Source organism: Pseudonaja textilis, chromosome 1, assembly GCF_049901715.1.
Source record: "Pseudonaja textilis isolate UNSWEBS1 chromosome 1, rPseTex1.2, whole genome shotgun sequence".
In the NCBI taxonomy this organism is placed as follows: Eukaryota; Metazoa; Chordata; class Lepidosauria; order Squamata; family Elapidae; genus Pseudonaja; species Pseudonaja textilis.
In genome coordinates, this window is record NC_141990.1 from 248,952,586 (window position 1) to 248,973,119 (window position 20,534).

At 36.8% G+C, this 20,534-nt stretch overlaps 1 protein-coding gene across 10 annotated transcripts in view; it reads right to left on the bottom strand.

The window, feature by feature from the left end:
• BBOX1 (gamma-butyrobetaine hydroxylase 1) overlaps positions 1-16,216 on the bottom strand; it is a 40,004-nt gene extending 23,788 nt beyond the window's left edge. Inside the window, exons 1-5 of one of the 10 annotated variants that reach the window (XM_026706285.2) lie at positions 15,816-16,216; positions 14,580-14,686; positions 13,792-13,880; positions 12,290-12,750; positions 11,743-11,860 (exon numbers count right to left, since the gene is read on the bottom strand). In XM_026706285.2, coding sequence (XP_026562070.2) covers positions 11,743-11,860; positions 12,290-12,682 — 511 coding nt within the window. In that variant the 5' untranslated portion in view covers positions 12,683-12,750; positions 13,792-13,880; positions 14,580-14,686; positions 15,816-16,216. Of the gene's footprint in view, positions 1-11,742; positions 11,861-12,289; positions 12,751-13,094; positions 13,276-13,791; positions 14,062-14,533; positions 14,687-15,815 lie in introns of those variants that run through there. The other 9 variants (XM_087921231.1, XM_026706268.2, XM_087921232.1 and 6 more) reach the window with 9 other exon arrangements.
• Positions 16,217-20,534: the final 4,318 nt, after the last annotated feature.

Sequence of the window (20,534 nt, forward strand, 5' to 3'; positions counted from 1 at the left end):
AAAGCACTCTATAATAAGGGACTGCCAAGGGATTTAGCTAGATATTCTTTGCCAGTTCCTTTTATTGCTAAGCTGTCAGTTAGATTTTGACAAGAGAACGTCTTTTGTGGGAATCCTTTGGGGAGAGACGGATGCCAAAACAGACATGGTGGAGGAAAGCATATTTGTGGTTCCCATGTTCGCTTGGCTTCTGAAGAGCGAGATACTGTATATCGACTGATTTTTACAGCTAAGACTATAAGTGAGTTAATGGAGATGAAAACTCTCTCTTTCCCTTTACTGCTTTTTCTGCTTTGTGTCTAATGGGAGGCAGAGGGGGAAATTGGATACTTCAAATGATAGGAGGGAAATTTGGTTCCTTTGCATGGAAATTCCCCTTCTCCATTTTATGTGTGAAGTAAGACAAACAGATAAATAAACTAGCAAATTCCCCTTCTCCATTTTATGTGTGAAGTAAGACAAACAGATAAATAAACTAGCACAACAATCATTGAAGTGTTTAGTTTCGCCACAGCAAACCATATGCTAGTGTTTCAGGAAAAAGAAGCACAGTGAAACTAGAAATAAAAACCTGATTACAATGGTCTGGAGGAGGTAAAAAAAAGAACTATGCATGAGGTGCATGTAATGAAAAACAACCATCTTCCCCAGCTCCATGCCCTCTTAGATTTTAACTTCCAAAATTCACAGCTAGCAAGATTGTTGTTTATTCTGGCTGAGAATTCTTCAGCAGTACTATAGCACATCTGGAGGAAACATGGTGGGGAAAAGATGCAATAGAGAGGCAGAAAGCTTGACAGGTGATATTTTTGTTCCAGGTATACCAATTCATAAATCAAAGGAAAATGTGGAGGTTTTAAATGAAAGCACCTAGTTAAATTACTATTCAAAGTTCCAGCTACATTCCCCTTTCTGTTTTGTGAGGGATTATAGGACAATGCCATATACAGTAGCAATGTATCTGTTTTCATAAGGTCACTGGCATTTATCATTTAAAGGTTTTACATTCTCCTCCAGGCTGTATAAAAGCTATTCTGAACTGTGCTAATAGACACATATAGGAAAATCACTTTGGGGAAAAAAGGCAAACGAAATAAGCTTTAAAACCAATAGGTATTTTAACAGCAATTAATTGACTATTGTGGGAAAAAGAAGAATTTCCAGCAATTATGGGTCAACTACAAGAAGATGGGATCAAACATTTTCCATTTACAGATGATTTACATACATTTCAGTGCTGCTGAAAAGGAACAGTAGGGCACGAATCTGTCCCTCTTTTCACATGCTCTTTTAGCTCCTGTATTTCTGTTTCTCTTTCAGCTTCTAAAAAAATGTTTTCTGTATCTTTGTAGGTTTCAATACTTATTAGAGACTCCTCTATTGACATGGACCGAAAACTATTTGTAAGTACTGTATTCCAGACACACTTCTATTTTTTTAGGATTAAGTAGCTAACGTCAACTGGCCACAGGCATTAAAAAGAGATAAAAGATCTGTTTTGCCATTTTTTATACTTGGTCTAAATTTTCTTGTTGTACACCAATTACAGATACTTGACAATACTATCATTTTGGCATCAATGTCAATCTTTCTAGGTTGGAAACTATATTTCTAATCTTGAAAATGAGAAAGCATTTTTATTCTATTGTTTCCTGTATTATGTTTGTTCTACCTACATAGCTTCTGTATACAAGTAGTGCCTTGTTGACTGATGAACAATTAGAACTGGCAACTCTGCCATTAAGCTAAATAGCTGCTAAGTGAAACTGCAATCATGCTTATGATCTACATCAGCTGTTCTTTGTTTTACAAACCTGTACCGGTCACAAATGCAAGACTGGTTGCAAAGTTACTTAGTCATCACCATCGTAACTACAAACAGTTGCTAAACAAGGCAGTCACTAAACAAGGACTACTTGAATTTATAGGGAAGAAACAGTTCTGCGGGATCTGGGAACTGGAAATGTTACGAACTGAAAATGTGTTAAATGAATTATAGAATCCATAGAGAGCCTGTGGCTTGCAACTTCAAAATGAGCTGTTCAGAGTAGTCTGTATACCATTTGATAAAGGTAGCTGAAACAAAAGGCCGCTGTCCAGTAGGAATTGATCTCAAGATTATAATATCTATCCAATAGTTCAGAGCTATCATTGTGTAACAGATGGAGAAAGATAACTGAACTACATCTAAAACAGATCACTACCTCACTTTTCTGCTGAATAAATATGAATGCAGCAAAATAATTTTATCATCCTGATCAGAAAGTTGATGAATCTAGCCTACAATGTTAGCTTTCCCATCAACTTGTAATTCAATTATTCCCTCCCCAGTAGTGATCCCTTATCTACCTTCACCGTGGTTTAACTGTACAGATTGCGACAACAATAATCAGTCCTGTTAAATAAATATATTTGCCCAATTACTAAAGATTCTTTTTCCTGGGAAAAATGTGACAAATACCAACAAAAAGCTAATAAAGAAAGACTTTCTAAAAATATACATGTAAACTTGTCTTTTTTTTTTAACCTTCATAAACAGCAACTATGTACAGTAGCCCAAAACTGCACCATCTCTACTTATTGAAGTACATAATACATTATTTGGGAGAGTTCGAAAAAAAGTGAGAAACTGATGGTCTCTGGATATACTACACACCTAACGGAATGCTCTCTGGCTCTCATGACTGCAAATTAGAAGCAACATATGAATCTGTGGATATGGCAATAGATAATGATGATGTCATACTTTGACACTAACTACTTTGACACTTTGGCTAACTAAGAATACAGTGTAGGATATTGGTTTTCAGCTCTTCCTTAATCCTTTACAGAGTTGCTCAATTTAATGATACCCTGGACAGTATAATGGCCTCTTTCCCAGTTTGCAGACTATGATTCTTACATAAAATTATTTAATAGCTTACAAAAATTATATTTTCATTGTGTAAACTTTTGGACTTCTGAGTTAAAGGTTTGTTGGGCCAATCCATTGTGATGTTTATTATATTGATATGTACCAATGGAAATTAGTTTGGATTAGATCATTTATCTGGAAATGCATAATTTATTTTTCATTTTACGAAGTTTCTCAAAGCAAAGAATAGGAATAAAAAGACACGATTTAAAATTTCAATAATAAACCATTAGAATTGGTATAGCATCTCTTTTCTAAGAGCAGAGAAGAATCCCCCTGCAAGATAGCTCAAACAAACATCCATTAAACATAAAACAAAAACATTTTAGCAACATATTTAAATGGGTCAAGTTCCTCAACTGCTAAATCTCAATTCTTAATAAATTCCATAGACCCAACCCAAACCTGAAAATGTTCTGTTAATTGTTACTGATCGTTTGTTCATTTATTGAGTTGGTATATGGAACACACAACTGTGATTTAAAATGTTCATAGGAACACAGAAAGCTATGTTATCAGCAGTTAGTTAGATCATTGGGCCACATAATTCAGTATTTTTCAAATGAGTAACAGCAAATATCCAGAATATTAAGTACATTTTCCAAGCTCTATCTGGAGATGCTATGGGATTCATTTGAGAATAGGAAATCCTTTCAAAAACCTATATTTCAATAGTTAACACCTACAATTAATCACAGAAAACAATTATGGTAACCAATGAGAAACATACTAGCAAACAGTTGATAGTGGTACATTCTTTTTGATGTGTATTCCCCATGGGGTGTGTGTGTGTGTGTGTGTGTGTGTGTGCACTAACTCCCTTGTAATTCCTTCCTTTCCAATATCCCTGCTTTCTGAGGGGGAAGAAGGCACATGACAACCTGTACTAAGTGATTGTAGCGGCAAACAAGTGACAGGGAGAGAGGGAGGGAAAGATTGTACAGATCTTAAATATGCACCTTAGTCTTAGTTATTTTTTTCATTACCGCCATCACTTCAAATGATCACTGCACAAAGCAGCCAGTAACCAAGGATTTACCTGTACATATCTAAAAATTGTTAACATTATCAGATAAGAATTAAATTGTCTGATTAACTCTGACTCAAGACAAACATACAAGATTCTATATATTAATTTACAAGATTCTATATATTAATTTTGTTTCTTGATGGTTAGATAGATATGTAGAGAAAAGTGTATCAGTCTTCAGAAAAGATTAATGCACTTGTATATTTGTCTATTTAATGTAGGAAAGAAAGCAGAAGAATTCATGGGTATATGAAGTACATGATGGAAAAGCTCCCAAGCTGAATTTCTGAGAATGAAATAATGCTACACATATATCAATGGGGAGATATAAATAAAGCCACTGTTTAGAATTGGCTTGATATCTGCATTGAGCAATAAACTTGAAATCAGGGTGAACTCAGAAGATGGAAAACACATTGAACATTTATATTGCTTAAGGTTTATTACTGTGATTCCATTATTATTGTTTCCCATAGTGTCTGCCTTGTTTTGTTGGAATCACATGTTCACTACACTCTTCTTTCAGGATGCACATGGTTTCCATTTCTTAACCACACTCAATATAATTTCCACTTTGCTTCTGAAAACATGTTTGCTAAGAAATGTTAAAAAGACAGGCAGCTTTGCACTGAAAAAAATGGGTTTATCTGTCAAACAATTTGGAGGCAACTTTAGTAGCTTAGACTTCAGAAAAAAGTCCAATAGAACTCTTTCATGACTTTCAAACCAATTTTGTCACTACTAATGAAAAACAGACCTATGGGAGCAGACTTTTTAGAAAAGTGGCTGCTATGATTTAAAATCGGGGGGGACAGAGAGAGGGAGGGAGGGAGGGACCTTGACTTCCAACAGTTCATTTAGTGACTGTTCAGTTACAACGACACTGAAAAATGTGATTTATGTCTGTTTTCATAGTTACGACCTTTGCAGCATCTCCATGATCATTTGATCAAAATTTGGACACATAGCAACTGGTTCATATTTATGATCTTTGCTGTGTCCCAGGGTCATGTGATCACCTTTTGCGACCTTGGCACAAGCGAAGTCAAAGGGGAAGCCAGATTCACATAACAACCGGATCACTAACTTAACTGCAGTGATTCACTTAACAATTGTACCAAGAAAAATTGTTAAATGGGGCAAAACTCACTTTCCAAATGTCTCAATTAACAACATAAATTTTGGGCTCAATTGTGGTTGTAAATCAAGGATTACTGGTTGTAAACTGTGTTCTCTAAATTGGTGTTTCATAATATAGGATATAAAAATTAAGGCAAGTGAAAATATGTGTTCCTTTCATGATTGTTACTCAGTGAAAATAAATGTGGTGGGATATAAGGGAAAGGCCCATTGCTTTCTAGTGACCAAGAGAGAGTAACCTTCTCCATTATGTGACAAATTAAATAATTCAAGCCTCTGTTAGACAAAAAAAAAATCTAAGGAAAATTCTATAAATCAATTCACTGTAAGAAGCCATTTCCTTTCCTGGAATTTGGTGTAAAAACATTATGTTAATGGCCAGGTTAACAGAGACCATTTATATTATTCAATTAAGGCATTTATGGGTTTTTTTTTACTGCTCTCAAGGGAAGAGCTGGGTTTCTGAATTGCAAAAACCTCTAGCTAAGGAACAAAATAGCTCCTGTATTTCATTTTCTCTTTCATTTCTCTCCCCCTCTTCTTTTGCATGCTCAGCAAAACAAGAATGCAGAACTATCCTCAAGTAAGAACATATCTATTTATTAACTGGATGATAATGCTATATAGCTGTACATATTTATATAGGTATGTATGCCTACAAAATATGTACACAGATCTCTGCAACACATCTTTCTGAGAAGGAAGAAGCTATATAAATAAAGGCTACATTCCTGTATCTTGAACTCAAGTAGGAAAAAGTTTTTACCAGCAATTTGAATTATATCTGTGAACAAATTGTTCAGAAAGCAGCTATTCATGGGCTGATTTTATTGATTTTGTTTCAATCAAGAATGTAAATGGTTTGCTGTATTATTGGGAGAAATAGCTGATTCACCCTCAAATGGTTTGCTTTCTATTCATTATCCACATCCACAGAACGTGGAAAAAGTCTACATGTAAAATTCAGTTTCAGATCTTTGCTGCAAACCCACACAGTTAACTGCTAGCTGCAAACAGTGTATTTTTCTCATTTCTGCTAACATATGCCCTGTCCAGAAATGGTCACCAAGAAAATATAGTAGTAAGTGATAGAATGGGTGTGTTTAGTCCAGCTAGCAAAATTATGTACAAGTTCAAAGGCTTTTGGCAGCAAAAATGGCTTGTAGAGGAATTGCCAACAGCTTCCAAATCAGTCCAGGTGTTGGTAGCTCTTATTATTTCATTCATTCATTATGCAATATTGTTGGTAGTATTTAATATTTCATGGGTCCAGTGCCAACAACTGAAAATGCTTGCCAGAAAATGCTTGCCAGAATGACCAGGCAGTAATTCATAGTGACAAAGAATAGAGATTCTACTCAATAGTTCATTTTACAGGGGAGATTATACCCAAATTTGATTGACATATCATTACTGAACTTAGCGTTCGACAGCCATTGCACCAGTTGATATTCCCTGCATTCATTTTATGCAATAAATCATTTAGCAAGGTAACAAAAACAAATTAAGGCCATATTTTGGCTGATAATAAGAGCCCGAGAATCAGAATAATTCATGAGTCTGGAGCTACAATCTTTGTTGCCATCTTTCCCAGAAAGAGAAGACTGGCATATAATTATATCAATGACACTTATGTAGTTTTATAACTTTTCCAAATCAAAGAATTGTTACTTTAATAAAACACCTATATTATTTTGAAGTTCACAAAATTTTCCCTTTCTCCCTCTCCTTTTATGGCTTTCAGCTACCATGCTGATTAAAATAAAAGAAACAGCATGGGCAAATGTTGATATATAGATTACATTTACTTAAATCATAGTGCCAAATATACCGTGTTTCTCCAACAATACGGCCTCCACCAATAAGAAGGCCCAGCATAATTTCTAGGCATGAGGTGAAATTAAGCCCCGCCCCCAAAATTTAGGCCTATTTAAACCATGCATTTCCCCGCCATTTCTCACATCGTTCGTTAGAACTACATGAGGTGAAGAGAAATGGGGGGGAAGGACGGGGGTGGAGTGGGGAGAAAGCTTGCCTTTAGGAGAGCCCTGCAGGTAGCCTAGGCTAGAATACCCCGATCTACTACCGATAGAACATCAGCTGATAGAAGCTCCCCGAAGGCAGAGTCAACAGCCACTTCGATTGGCCAGTAGAAGCGGCCTCGGGGCGAGCGCCCACGCACACTCCCTCGCTGCAAGGCCGCTTCTATCGGCCAATGAAAGCTCCTCAAAGGCAGAGTCACCAGCCGCTTCAGGGCGAGGCATGGCTACCCGCATCCTCTCACCATGAGGCAGTGTCTTTTGGGTGATGGAAGCTCCCCAAGGGCAGTCACCAGCCACTTTGATCGGCTGGTAGAAGCAGCCTCGGGGCGAGGGGAGTGTGCATGGGGCGCTCTAAGTGGGGGAGGAAATTAAGTCATCCCTGAAAAGACGGCCTAGCTGTTTTTTCAGGGGTCAAAAAAAAATAAGGCCTGGCCTTATTTTGTGAGAAACACGGTAGTTACCTGGATGGAAAATGAATTATATTTTTTGCTGCACATTGAATTGGTTCTACTTATTTGAAATTGTGCCTCTTTGCTACATCTTCAATAACCAGAGAAAAAAATGGAATAGAATAGAATAGAATTCGATTCTTTATTGGCCAAGTGTGATTGGACACACGAGGAATTTGTCTTGGTGCAAATGCTCTCAGTATACATAAAAGAAAAGATACATTCATCAAGAGTCAAGAATCATAAGGTACAACACTTAATAACACTCATAGGGTACAATAAGCAAAGTGTATCTGCAATATGAAAAGTGAGGTGCTCAGAATCCTCCAGGATGACAAAATGGTCCACTTCTTTTTTTATGAAAAAGTATTTTGCATGGATGACTGTGAAAAGTCAATGAAACAGCAACTTTGACACTGAAAAGTGAGCTACTACTTTGCTGAACTATATTGAATAGGCACATCAGTAATATGTGATGAAAATAATATATGTGAAAACAATAAAATAAGCATCTGTAACCTGGATTGCCTTGCCTGACTGCCTTGCTTGCTTACCTATCTATTTCCATATCATTGTAGCTATTTTATTCATCTCATGCAATGAATGTCATCTCATGAAAGCTTATGCCTTTTAATTAAGCTTTAATTAAATTTAATTTAAATGCTAGTTGGAAAAGGTGCTGCCAGATTCCTTCTGAGTTTTAGTCAATCGGTGATCCTTCCTCTTACTCATGTTTTCAAGCTGCTTTGTACATTAGAGAAATTCACTTAATTCTTAAAAGGCATGTGTTAGTGCCAGTTTTAACAAAAAACAATATAAATACGTACAGAAAATTAATAATAGCATACTGGCATACCCATAGTTCTGCACTATAATAAAGAGCTGTCAAATTCAAATAATCATGAGTGCCATTATTATCATTAGCCCAATGGCTGCAGCTCTAAAGCCTATTCATATACTGATGCAAAGGTTTGTAGTGAGTAAAAATGAATATAATGAGTAGAATCATGGATGCTATTAAATGTAAATGCATTTAATAAAATAATTACCACAAATCGGAACTATTGGAGAAATAGAACACTGCATTTTGACCATTTAGTTAGAAATATTTTTCACTGATCATAAAATTAAAATTGGTTTTTATTATTCAGTTTATAAGTAATATATTTATGACTTTAAGATTCTATCTCGATGATAATCTAGGAATTCCACTAAGTAGAACTGCCAAAATACTGTTTTGATTCTCTTTCCTTCCTAAGTGGAAAGATATTTTGTTCTTTTTGCCTGCTTCTCATTTTCTTTTCTTTCCTGGCCCAGAATCCTTCTTTCCTTTGCATAATAGCAAAAACAAATCACTGGGGCCTGATGGATTACATTCGAGAGTTTTAAAGGAGCTGGCAGAGGTCATCTCAGAACCACTGCACCATATCTTTCAAAAATCCTGGAGCACTGGGGAACTACCAGAAGACTGGAAAAGAGCTGATGTGGTTCCTATCTTCAAAAAACGAAAAAAAAAAAACCAGACCCAGGAAATATAGACCAATCAGCCTAACATCAATACCCAGGAAGATACTGGAAAAGATAATAAAAAGACAGATCTGGATCTAAGTCTACATGGAGGGAAGTAAGCAGTGGGGTGCCACAAGGTTCCATCTTAGACCCAGTACTCTTCAATATCTTCATTAACGACTTAGATGAGGGAATAGAAGGGGAACTTACCAAAATTTGCAGATGATACTAAGCTGGCAGGAATAGCTAACACCCAAGAAGATAGGCTCAAGATCCAGATGGATCTAGAACACTGGGCCGTATCTAACAAAATGAAATTCACTGTAGAGAAAAGGGAAGTCCTCCACTTAGGCAAGAAAAACCAAAAGTACACATATAGACTGGGTGAAACCAGGCTCAATAGCAGTAACTGTGAGAGGGATCTTGGAGTCTTAGTGTACAACCAGATAAATATGAGCCAGCAGTGTGCAGCAGCAGCCAAAAAAGCTAATGCAATCCTAAATTGTATTAACAGAGGGATACAATCAAGATCAAGGGAAGTACTAATACCGCTCTATAAAGCCTTAGTAAGACCACATCTAGAGTACTGTATCCAGTTTTGTTCACCACATTATAAAAAAGATGTTGAGACTGTAGAAAAAGTACAGAGAAGCACAACCAGGATGATTAGGGACTGGAGGCTAAAACATACAATGTACGGTTGCAGGAACTGGGCTTGGCTAGTCTAGTAAAGAGAAGGACCAGGGCAGACATGATAGTGGTCTTCCAATATTTGAGGGGCTGTCACAGAGAGGAAGGGGTCGAACTATTTTCTAAAGCTCCTGTAGGCCAGACAAGGAATAATTGATGGAAACTGAACAAGGAGAGATTTAACCTGGAAATAAGGAGAAACTTTCTGACAGTGAGAACAATTAACCAATGGAACAGCATAGCCTCGGAAGCTGTGGGAGCGCCATCACTTGAGACTTTCAAGAAGAGATTGGACTGCCATAGGGTCTCCCGCTTGGGTGGGGGTTGGACTAGATGACCTAACAAGGTCCTTTCCAACTCTGATCATCTGTTATCTGTTAAAATCTTGCTTACTTGATGTCTTTCTGATCCTCATCTGGCAGAGAAACTCCAAAATGGGCAGTGAGATCCAGTCCTTCTCAGCTGTCTCTTCCTTCTTCACTCCAGCCCATCTTATTTATTTTATTTTATTTATTTATTTATTTAGTCAAACTATTATTAGATAACAGGTATAAGTATAAACATGGTTATAAATACATGAAATGGAAACAAATAAAAAAAGGAAATAATAGGACAGGGACGGTAGGCATGTTGGTGCTCTTATGCATGCCCCCTACAGACCTCTTAGGAAAGGGGTGAGGTCAATAGTAGACAGTCTAAGGTTAAAGTTTTGGGGGTTTGTGGAAGAAACCACAGAGTCAGGTAGAATATTCCAGACACTGACTACCCTGTTGCTGAAGTCATATTTCCTGCAATCAAGTTTGGTGCGGTTTATCTTGAGTTTGTATCTATTGTGTGCTCTTGTATTGTTTTGGTTAAAGCTGAAGTATTCATTGACAGGTCATACATTGAAATATGTACTATACTTAGATCAAACCGAGGGCAGTGTAGTTCTAGGTTGTCTAGGTCTAAAATTTCAAGTCTGGTGGCATAAGGTATTCTGCTAGGAGTAGAGGAGTGGAGGTCTCTTCTTGTAAAATATTTCTGGACTTTCTCAATTTTATTAATATCAGATATGTAATGCAGGTTCCAGACTGATGAGCTGTATTCAAGTATTGGTCTAGCAAATATTTTATATGGTCTAGTTAGTAGAGTGATATTACCGGAGAAAAAGCTACGCAGGATTAGGTTAACAACAATGCCTTTTTGGCTATGTAGTTACAGTGGGCTCTAGCACTTAGGTCATTTGAGATGAGTACTCCAAGATCCTTGACAAAGTTTGTGTCATCAGCAAGGTCTTGACTGTTCAGCTTGTATTTTATTTTCTGATTTTTTTTACCAATATGTAAGACAGAGCATTTATTTGTTGAGATTTGAAGTTGCCATTTGTTTGACTATTCTGACACATAGTTGAAGTCTTTTTGAAGAGTAGCAGTATTGTCAGTGGTGTTGAATAGCTTTATATCATCAGCGAAAAGAACGCAGTTGTTCTTAATATGATCACAGATATGTATCTTCCCTAACTAAGCCTCATTTCACAGTCTCTTTACAGCTGTCTTAGAAGCAGGACCTGCCATGGTAAAGGATTCTCATAGGCAGCACTGCCAGGCCTGATAAGACTTTGAGGTGCCAACTGCACAGTCCAGTGGACACAACCCTGCTGAGTTAAGCCTGGGAGAATCGTGACCTAGACTGTGCATCTATGTAGTGTCTGGCATCAGGACCTTCCTGGATAGGAACCTCAGTGCCTACAAAGTATTGTTTAGGTCAGGAGTGTCAAACTCACATCGTCATGTGATGTATCAGGACTTTCCCCCTTCACTAAACCGGGCGTGGGCATGGGTGTGGCCAACACATGACGCATCCGGCCCATGAGCCAGGAATTTGACAGGCCTATAGAAAATGACTTGGAGATCTGCATGTGTCTTATGGATCATGCTTGAGACTCTTGCCTTAACATTTTAACACAACAATAACATAAATTCTTACCTGATAAAAATAATTCTTCCTGTGTCTTAGCTCTAGCTTGGTCAGAAAAGCATCTTTTCTTCAACCATTCGGCCTCAAATTCACTGGTGTGGTCATCTGGCCATACAATATTTATCTTCTTCCATGAAATAGAAACAAACATTGAAAGCCATGCATTTATATTGTCTGTAGCACAGTCTGAATAGCACTTTATTCAAAATTGTTTCATGGAGTTCACTTGGCCTTGTAAAGAATGCAAAGCCAAGTGAATTCCACACAAGTGAACGTCTTGTACCTTTGCAGAGAACAAAATTTAACAGACACTACAGCAAGGTTACAAGATGAAAGATAACTGGCTTGGTAAAAACACTTGTTAACATTTTTTGGGAACAGCAGTAGACTTCAGAAAATATTGACTAGCTGTGGTGGCAGAAAGATAGATTTCAGGGTGCATCAACAAATCAGGGGAAGTGCTGTCTGCTTTGGCCCAAATACCTTGAGTCACATGATTTTGTGTTATGGTTTTATTTTGCTGTATTCAACTGTACATACACATAAACTCTTTCACCTTTTTCTGTTCTGTCAAAATGACATCCTTCACCTTGATATTGACATCTAGATTTTCCAGAAGCAGTTTGCGTGCTTTAGCAGAGTGTAGGAAACAGTCTGGGCACTGGCAATTGTCTCGTAGCCACACTGAAGGGTAAAGGCTCTCACTGCCATCTTCCCAACGAACACAGATAAACTGTTTTTTCTCTAGGGTTTCCACTTTCTGGATAGTTGTGTCGCTATTAAAGGTCTGAACTGCCTGCACTATCCTTGCTGAAGGTAGCCAAGGTTTACTGCTCAATGAAAAATACTTTTGATAACTCAGCCTGCCCTTTGGTATTCGCAGCAAAATTCGAGAGCAGTCTTCATAAAGCTTTGTCCTTAACAAGTTTTTAGCAAGTAACATCCACATTTTACTTTCACTTGCTTGGTCTTCCCTTCATCAATGCCTTCTCCTATGAAAGTTGTCTTCCATCAGTTCTGTAAAAAAAATCATTTGAATGGTTAGAAAGAAAAAAAAAGATTATATTTGAAGGAATGTTTCTTCTCTTTTTTCAGTAATTTCCTACCTCCTACTACCCACCTTATCTAATAAAGTCTCACTCACTGTATTCTTGAAAGTTAATTGCATCTTATTCAAATAAGAAATGATTTTTGAATACTGGGTACAAAAGTATTTTCCCCTAAATAACAATGTTAGGTATTTTCATTAATTTAATGAAAGAGAGGAATTGAATGCCCTATGGATAAATCAATGGAATATAAATTCAAATGATAAAAATCCTGGAAACTAGGCATCAAGCATCTGTATCAAAATTAAATACCTGTGGTAAAGCTGTACATTGATTCTTTTCCTTGTCACTTCCCTATATATGTTAACTGCTTTGCTTGGTAAACTGAATCTTCTCTCTTCCCATCCATAATCTCCTGTTCTCCTGTAGCTGTGAATGCTGCACTGCCATCTCAGAAAACAAAGCTTTTCTGAGAATGTGAAATTAATGACACCAGAGACCACTGAATAGCTTCCTTGACCTGGTTTCTTTCAAATGTGATGGATTTCCATAATTAATACCTTTTGCTTGGGATTCCCTCCCCAACAAAACCACAACTGAAAGTCTCTGAACTTATACTCAGTGAGTTCTGTTTTGAAGAAAAACCAATACTAGCTTATGAAAAATTATCCATATGCTTGTGGGGTAGGGAACTCAATAAATTATTGGGGCAGAACATGACGATATGTGTAAAGACTCATAACAATATATATTTTAATAATAATATACACTACAGAAATGAGATCAGACACCTGGAAATTATTTAATCATTGTTGATTTTTCTGTATGTGCATACAAGAAGACAATTTTATATCTTTCTACACTTATAAATGCACCCTTTCTTACCACACACATGCAAGTAAAAACATGCATACAATTGGACTTCCATCTCTACAAATGCTTGACAGTCAAACATGCTGAAGGAAATGCCATGTTTTTTCCCTGAGCTGCCTCCTTCATTCATACATACCTGGTTCCTCTGTCCCTGTCCACCAACTATTTTAGAGTTGTAAGTGTCAAAATTCAGAGATATGATTTTGAAGTTTGGTGATTAAGCTCCTTAAAAAAGCAGGATACAAAATTGGATGACTGGAATGGTGGATGACAATTTCCTTGGCTCCAGCTTTCATTAATACTGTGCTCTCTGTCACTGAAGCACCAATGGATACCAGTTGTAACTGCTGAGGAATCGGGATATCAGCTTGAAATATGGATTCTTTCTCCCAAAGCAATTTCATATCTTAAACATAGAATTCAATACTCAAAAATCTGCTGGTTAAACTAAGCTAAATTTAAAGTTTCTTTTTCTATAGGAAAATTTGGTTTGGACAACTTCTTAAAGTTTGATAAAGCAATCTCAGCAAGATTTCTTTATCTATAATGAAACCTTTTTACACTACCAGTCTAGTATTTTATGATTTTTCTGAATAAAACTAAATATTAATTGGGTTTCTTCTTAAATAAAGATTAATGAATAAGAATAGTCTTATTCAAAAGGAATAAACAGTGTTTAGGGCCATCAATTGAACAGAAAGCATGTATATGTTAAAAGGAAAAAAAAGTAAAACAGATGAATTATTCAGTCATTTGGATTGCCATATTTTACTCATCTCTGGGTAGTGATCTTTACTCCAGACTAGCAAAACTACTTGTACATAGACTTAATCCACAGTTTTATATTTCATAGCCTGTAATTTATTCAGATTCCTGACCTGAGGGATGATTCATATCTGGTTTTCAGAGTTGCTGAGAACTTACCTCCTCTCAAGTAAGTATTGACTACAGCCTGCATCCAGCTTCCAGTCCTCTCCCTAGCAGCTTTCGTAAGCCAAGTGAAGCAGGCCATCCAATCCACAGATGCAGAACTGAAATCACAGAGAAGCTATCCACTTTCTTGAGATTCACAGACTCAAAATACCAGACTGGTCTTGTGATTAAGACAGGCTAAAAATCAGAAGACTAGCTCCGCCTTTGGGCCAGTCATGCTCTCAGCCCAACGCATCTCATAGGGTTGTTATTGTGGGGAGAATAGGAGGAGGAAGGAGTATTAGTTAGATTAGATGCTTTGAGTTATTTAGAATAGTATGGGCAGGAGAAAAAATAAATAAATAACACCCCCACAAAGGTGGCAAAATGTAACCTATCCATCCATCAATCTGTACTATCAATTTCCAAGTATTTATGGTTTATAATTTCTTTTAAAGATTCAGAGTATTCAGTGGTCCATCATCACATTAATTTCTTACGGTGTTAAATGAAATTTATGGTTTAGTCATCTGCAACAAGCCAAGGGAATTGATTAGAAATCACAAAGTGTGAAAAAATTATCTCTTTATATTAAAATATTACATATCATATTACTCTGAGATACATACATTTACAAAAATGGAAATAACTCTATGGTGATATACATTTTTTAGGTTGTGTCATAGAAAACCTGTTTCAAATTTGCCTGATTATACAAAGTTCCATTTAATGTACAATATCAAGTCAATATATCTATTAATATTATTTTTAAGTCGTGACTTCTTTTGGCACAGAATTCAACTTTCAGCCACGAACTTTTCCCCACTATTAGTCTACTGTGAAGGCCAACAGGAGCAAAAATTAATCAACTGCCACCAGTCCTCATAAACTTCATAAGTTTATGTAGTGCTCAGAACTTCATAATCCTGAATTTAACTGCAGAATTTGAAAGGGCATTTCAATGTTCCAATTTAATTTATTTTTTGATCTTGTGATGGGTCTCCAAATACAGTAGGCATTTCCTGCATTCATTGCATGGCTGCATATTTAAATAGGGTATCGCTTCATTTTTCCGTGTGGATGTTTACTGATTGAAATAAAATCAATTGCACTCACACAATCGTTATATAAATATCTGTTTTACATAAACTTTTGCTTTGGATGCAGAGATAGTTAGCCTATTACGTCTCACGTATGACATACTTAAGACTAAGCTCATAAACGAAACAGGTTCTTATGAAATCCTACCTGCTTTACACCCATTATTTCCAGTCTCATACAGTGGCCAATACTTCTCCTGGCCAGGCCGAAAAAGGTGGTCACTCTCGGTCCCGATTGCCCGGCGGACAAACCGCAGCTAAACTGGGGAGACCGCCAACGTTTCTACACGTTGTAAGAGCTGCGCGGTGCAGCTTCTTTACTTTCGGGACAATCGGCAAAGGGCCGTGGCCAGTTCTTGTTTTGACAGGGCAGAGAGAAACCGGTGCAGCAGACGCAGGATTGTAATAACGCAAGGATTGGAAAGTAGGGCTAAGGTCAGCTCTCGGGCTCGGCCGCCCATAAAAATTATAAGTAGCAACTGTGAAGATCACTAAAGGAAGAGAGAATTGCACGTACACTCAACTGAGCCTTTGGGGGATTAGCGTAAACCTACGCACGCATTGCACCCTGGGACATTGAGTAGGTTTGTTGGCCTTTGGCCACCGGTTATTTATAATAATATATGCGGAGCGGAGGCAGAAAGATGTCCCATCAGTGTCAATGGAGCGAATCTTCCCTGCTCAGAACACTCTGTGGCAAACGAGGCACAAGGCTGCGGCCTCGGGTCTCGCGTGTTCAATCGATTACTTAAGGGGATTCCCGAGAGGTTCCGACCTACTGGAGCGTGTTCGACCTGCTCCCGTTCCTGTCAGCAATAAGCTTTCTAATAGGAGTACTGTAACACCACCTCTTCCGCCTTGGAGGGCAGGTGGCATGAGGGCAAGAGGGTGGCTGCAGCTGGCTTGGGAAAACTGGGGAAGGAATGAAGGGAACGGGGAGTTTTCTCCGGCATCTGTGAAGGCTGGCTTTGCTGCACAGGATCTCAAGGCAGCATTTGAAACCGGTTCTGCTTTAAAGTATTGGGGTGGTAGTGGTGAAGTGGAGGGTAGGTAGAGCAAGAGAGGAGATGAAGAGCAGCGGCTGTTTTCTCTGGCCTGCCTCTTTGTTTTTTAAGAAGTAGTCAGAAATGACAGCCTGCAGCAAAAAAAGTATGTGGGGGAGGACTTTCCCTGCATCCAAGGAAAGATAAGAAGCAGCTCCTTTTCAGCCACAGCCCTGTCCTTTCCAGTGGGCTGCATTTTATTTAAAAATAAACATTGTTGAAACCTTTTACCACACATTTAATATATCATCTGGTAAGTTCTGAATCAATCTTCCCCAGATTGGTGTCTTGAAAAATGGATTCAATTTTAATTATCTTAAGTTTCATCATCCTCAGCTACTATGGAAGCAGTGTGAGGATTATGAGTGGTCCAACTCATTTGGAAAGCACCAAGTTGAGCAAAACTATCAAATCTTTCCAAGTATTGAAAATGATTGATTATGTGACATCAAGTTATTGTCAGTTCTTAGTCACTGTGGATATACATTCTGAAATCTGAACTATAATTATCACTTGTGGGTTTCTGATCAGTCCATAGCTTATGTTTTCAACAATCTATTCTTGGTGAACTATGAGGGCTATCCACAAAATAGATTACGTTTTCGTCTGTAGCAAGAAGGGGTGGAGCTAGCGTGGCCATCTTTGGTCTGTGCGTGCGCCACTCAGTCTGCATCTAGTCGTGCTAGTGGGAGGTTCGTATCGTTGCCCGTTATTTCACAGCAAATGTTTGAAATGTGTGCTGCAATTGAAAATCCCGCGAGTTGTGAGGGGCGATCAGTGATAAGGTTTTTGTTGGCAAAAAAACCATAAACCGATTGAAATTTCCATCCTCGTAAGAAAAGCAATTCAGAACAAGCGTAGAGGAAAGTTAAGCTCAAAAATTTTGTTTTTGCATGACAATGCCTGACCACACACAGCAAATCGCACTCTTGAGAAGTCCTGAATGCTTTCAAGTGGGAGATTTTTCCTCATCCACCCTACAGCCCTGATCTTGCACCAGGCAGCTGAATTTTATGACAATGGAATTACAAAGCTTGTTCGCCGCTATGATAAGTGTCTCAATTTGTTCAGTGAATATGTTGAAAAGTAGTATTTAAGTGTCACTTTCAAGTGTATATAATAAATTTTTTTCCCTACACTTTGTTTTTTTTCTATCGCAAAACGTAATCTATTTTGTGGATAGCCTTCGTATATTAGCTTCCTTGAGTGCTATGAGAATTAATTCAAATGCCCAGATTGTTCATTTTGAAAGATTTCTTAACCCCATATTAAACTGTGCTTTAATTTGATACGATTAAAGCAGGCAATGATCTCTCTAGGTAGAATCTTGGAACTGGATTCAGAAAGCTTATGTCATGACTCCATTTCATTTCTAAGTATAGCTGTGTTTGTAATATTAGTGCTGAACAGAAAGAGTAAAAAGGCAATATCAGCAGATTTCTTTCTTTAGCCTTTGGAACCAATTGCTTCACAATTCAGAAAATGTGATTTGTGTTATCCGTTATCTAGTTTATTGTGTATTGTCATGCAAATGAAAATAGGAATCCTTAAGTTACTATTAATTGCACATTTGTTCCAAAGAATAGTAAAAATGGAGATTATTTTTGACCAGAATTGTATAATCTGAGGGATTGTGGTAGGGGAAGAAGAATTCTATTAAGTGGTATGAAAGAAAGAATGGAGAGGATGCGGAGAATAAAGAAAAAGTGATTGGGCCTTTTAGAAGCCCAAGAATGAATTAAAAGGGTGACTGGTGAATACAGTATCTGATTAGAAAAAGATATGTTTGTTTCAAATATGTGGCTTAAGCATGTCTATTGTTCATACAAGACAACAAAATGAGTACAACAAGTTCCCGAGTTCCCTGCCCTAGTTTAAGGACAATCCATAGTTAAGAATAGAGGCTACTGTAGCAAAATTCAAGTTAAATACACAAGTTCATTGCTTCAAGTTCATCACACAATGCTACTTATTCAGTATTATACAATAATATTGTTCTGGTTTATAATACTAAAATTTTGAGAATGGAACTTGTTCTTAAACTCTGGACTACCTGAACAATTCTAAAAGTGTGATTGTGTTGATAGTTTATGGTGAAAAATTGAGAGAATTAGAGCAGGATATTAATGCAATAAAAGGTTATGAATGCATTATTTTATAATAGCAAAAATGGATTCTGGGAGGACTGGCCATAGAAGAAGTGGAAAGAATAAAAGAAGTTAAAATTATAGAACTACTCCAAGAAAGAGATTGTACAAGTATTGATCCATATTAGAGTACAGATTCTGATCTTGAATCTTTGGAAGAGTACAGTATGACAGCAGGTATAAGTGATATAAATAAAAGTTAAAATATGGATGTGTTTTGTTATACAGGATCTGTGTGTCAGGACTATGCTGTATCTATGCCTCATGATAGGAAAATGATGTTAGTGTTATTTGTGAAGTGTGCCTGTATTCAGTATAATACTGATTGAAAGGTGATAACAAGAATTGGGAAGTATGGGTTCATTTTATGTCTGGCAGGGTGTGTGCAGACTGAAATCTGCTGTTCATCAGGTCACTGAGAAATAAATGAATGTGAGAAAGGAAGTTTACTACATGTTTGTTGAGTTAGAGAAAGCATAGGATAAAATGGATTTAATTATGTTTTAATTATTGAATATTTTGTGCAAATGTGGAATTGAATGCAATAAGAGTAGCTAAACTGCTGAGTGTAATAAGAGTAATATATGATGGAAGTATACATGAGAATAAATAAAATGCTTAAAAATAGTTAAATATTGAGCAAGGATTAAGATGTAAGATATTCTCTTGATAATTTAATGCACTTACTGATACATTTTTATTTGTACAATGATATTAGAAGTGTGTTGGCTGGGAATGTGGATCTGTAAGTACTTTTGTGAGTAGAGGATTCTGTATTGTTGGCTAGACTCTGAAAGATTTGCAGTGATAGTTTGGTGATTTTATGATATAATAAGCAATATAGATCAGAAACTTATGTCAAAAGATAAATCACAAAACAAATATCTAGAAATGTGTATGGTTCTAAAAGAGGAGAAGACCAAGAAAATTTGGTTGGATGAGGTTGATGAACTCTAGAAACAGACAGGAGCAATAAATGTAAAGAACAAAAGCAATGTATGACGCATTGTTTGAATTTAGTGGTCAAGAGTGGTTTGTAAAAATAGAAACTGATGGACAGATGTATTAAATAATGTTGGTTTTAGGCATATTTCCCTTTTCTTATTGCATACTTATGTTTTCTTTCTCTTTTTCTGCTATTCTGCATAATTTTACAAAATGCAATAAAATGAAAGATGGTGTGACCATAGTATCCTGAGAGTTTTAAAAAAAAATTCTGCAGCTTTTTTGCACACAAGCTGTTCAAGTAATATAGTCTGAAATGTTTGCTTGACATTGGATGAAAAGTATAGAGTATTTGAGATCCAAATGGAAAAGAATGTTATCCAACTGAAATTGTCTGCTCTCTTTTAGATTACATAATTGCTCAGCAGAAGTATGACTAACTATGATTGCCCTATTTTCAAAACGAGTATTTTAACTAAAAATATCTCGAGTAATACGTAATACAAATCTGGAATTCATTTCTTTTATAGTAATACACATTTTTGTTGCTGATACAATATCATTTTACTGAAACATTTAATATTCAGTTAATTTACTGATTACATCAAGCCCCCAGGTTGGCCATAATTAACTAATTAAACTGAAGTACATCAAGTTATTATTTTATCCTGCATTTTATCTTGGGCAGTAATCTAAGACATCTTCAGCTATGTGTGTTTTTGAAGTAATTTA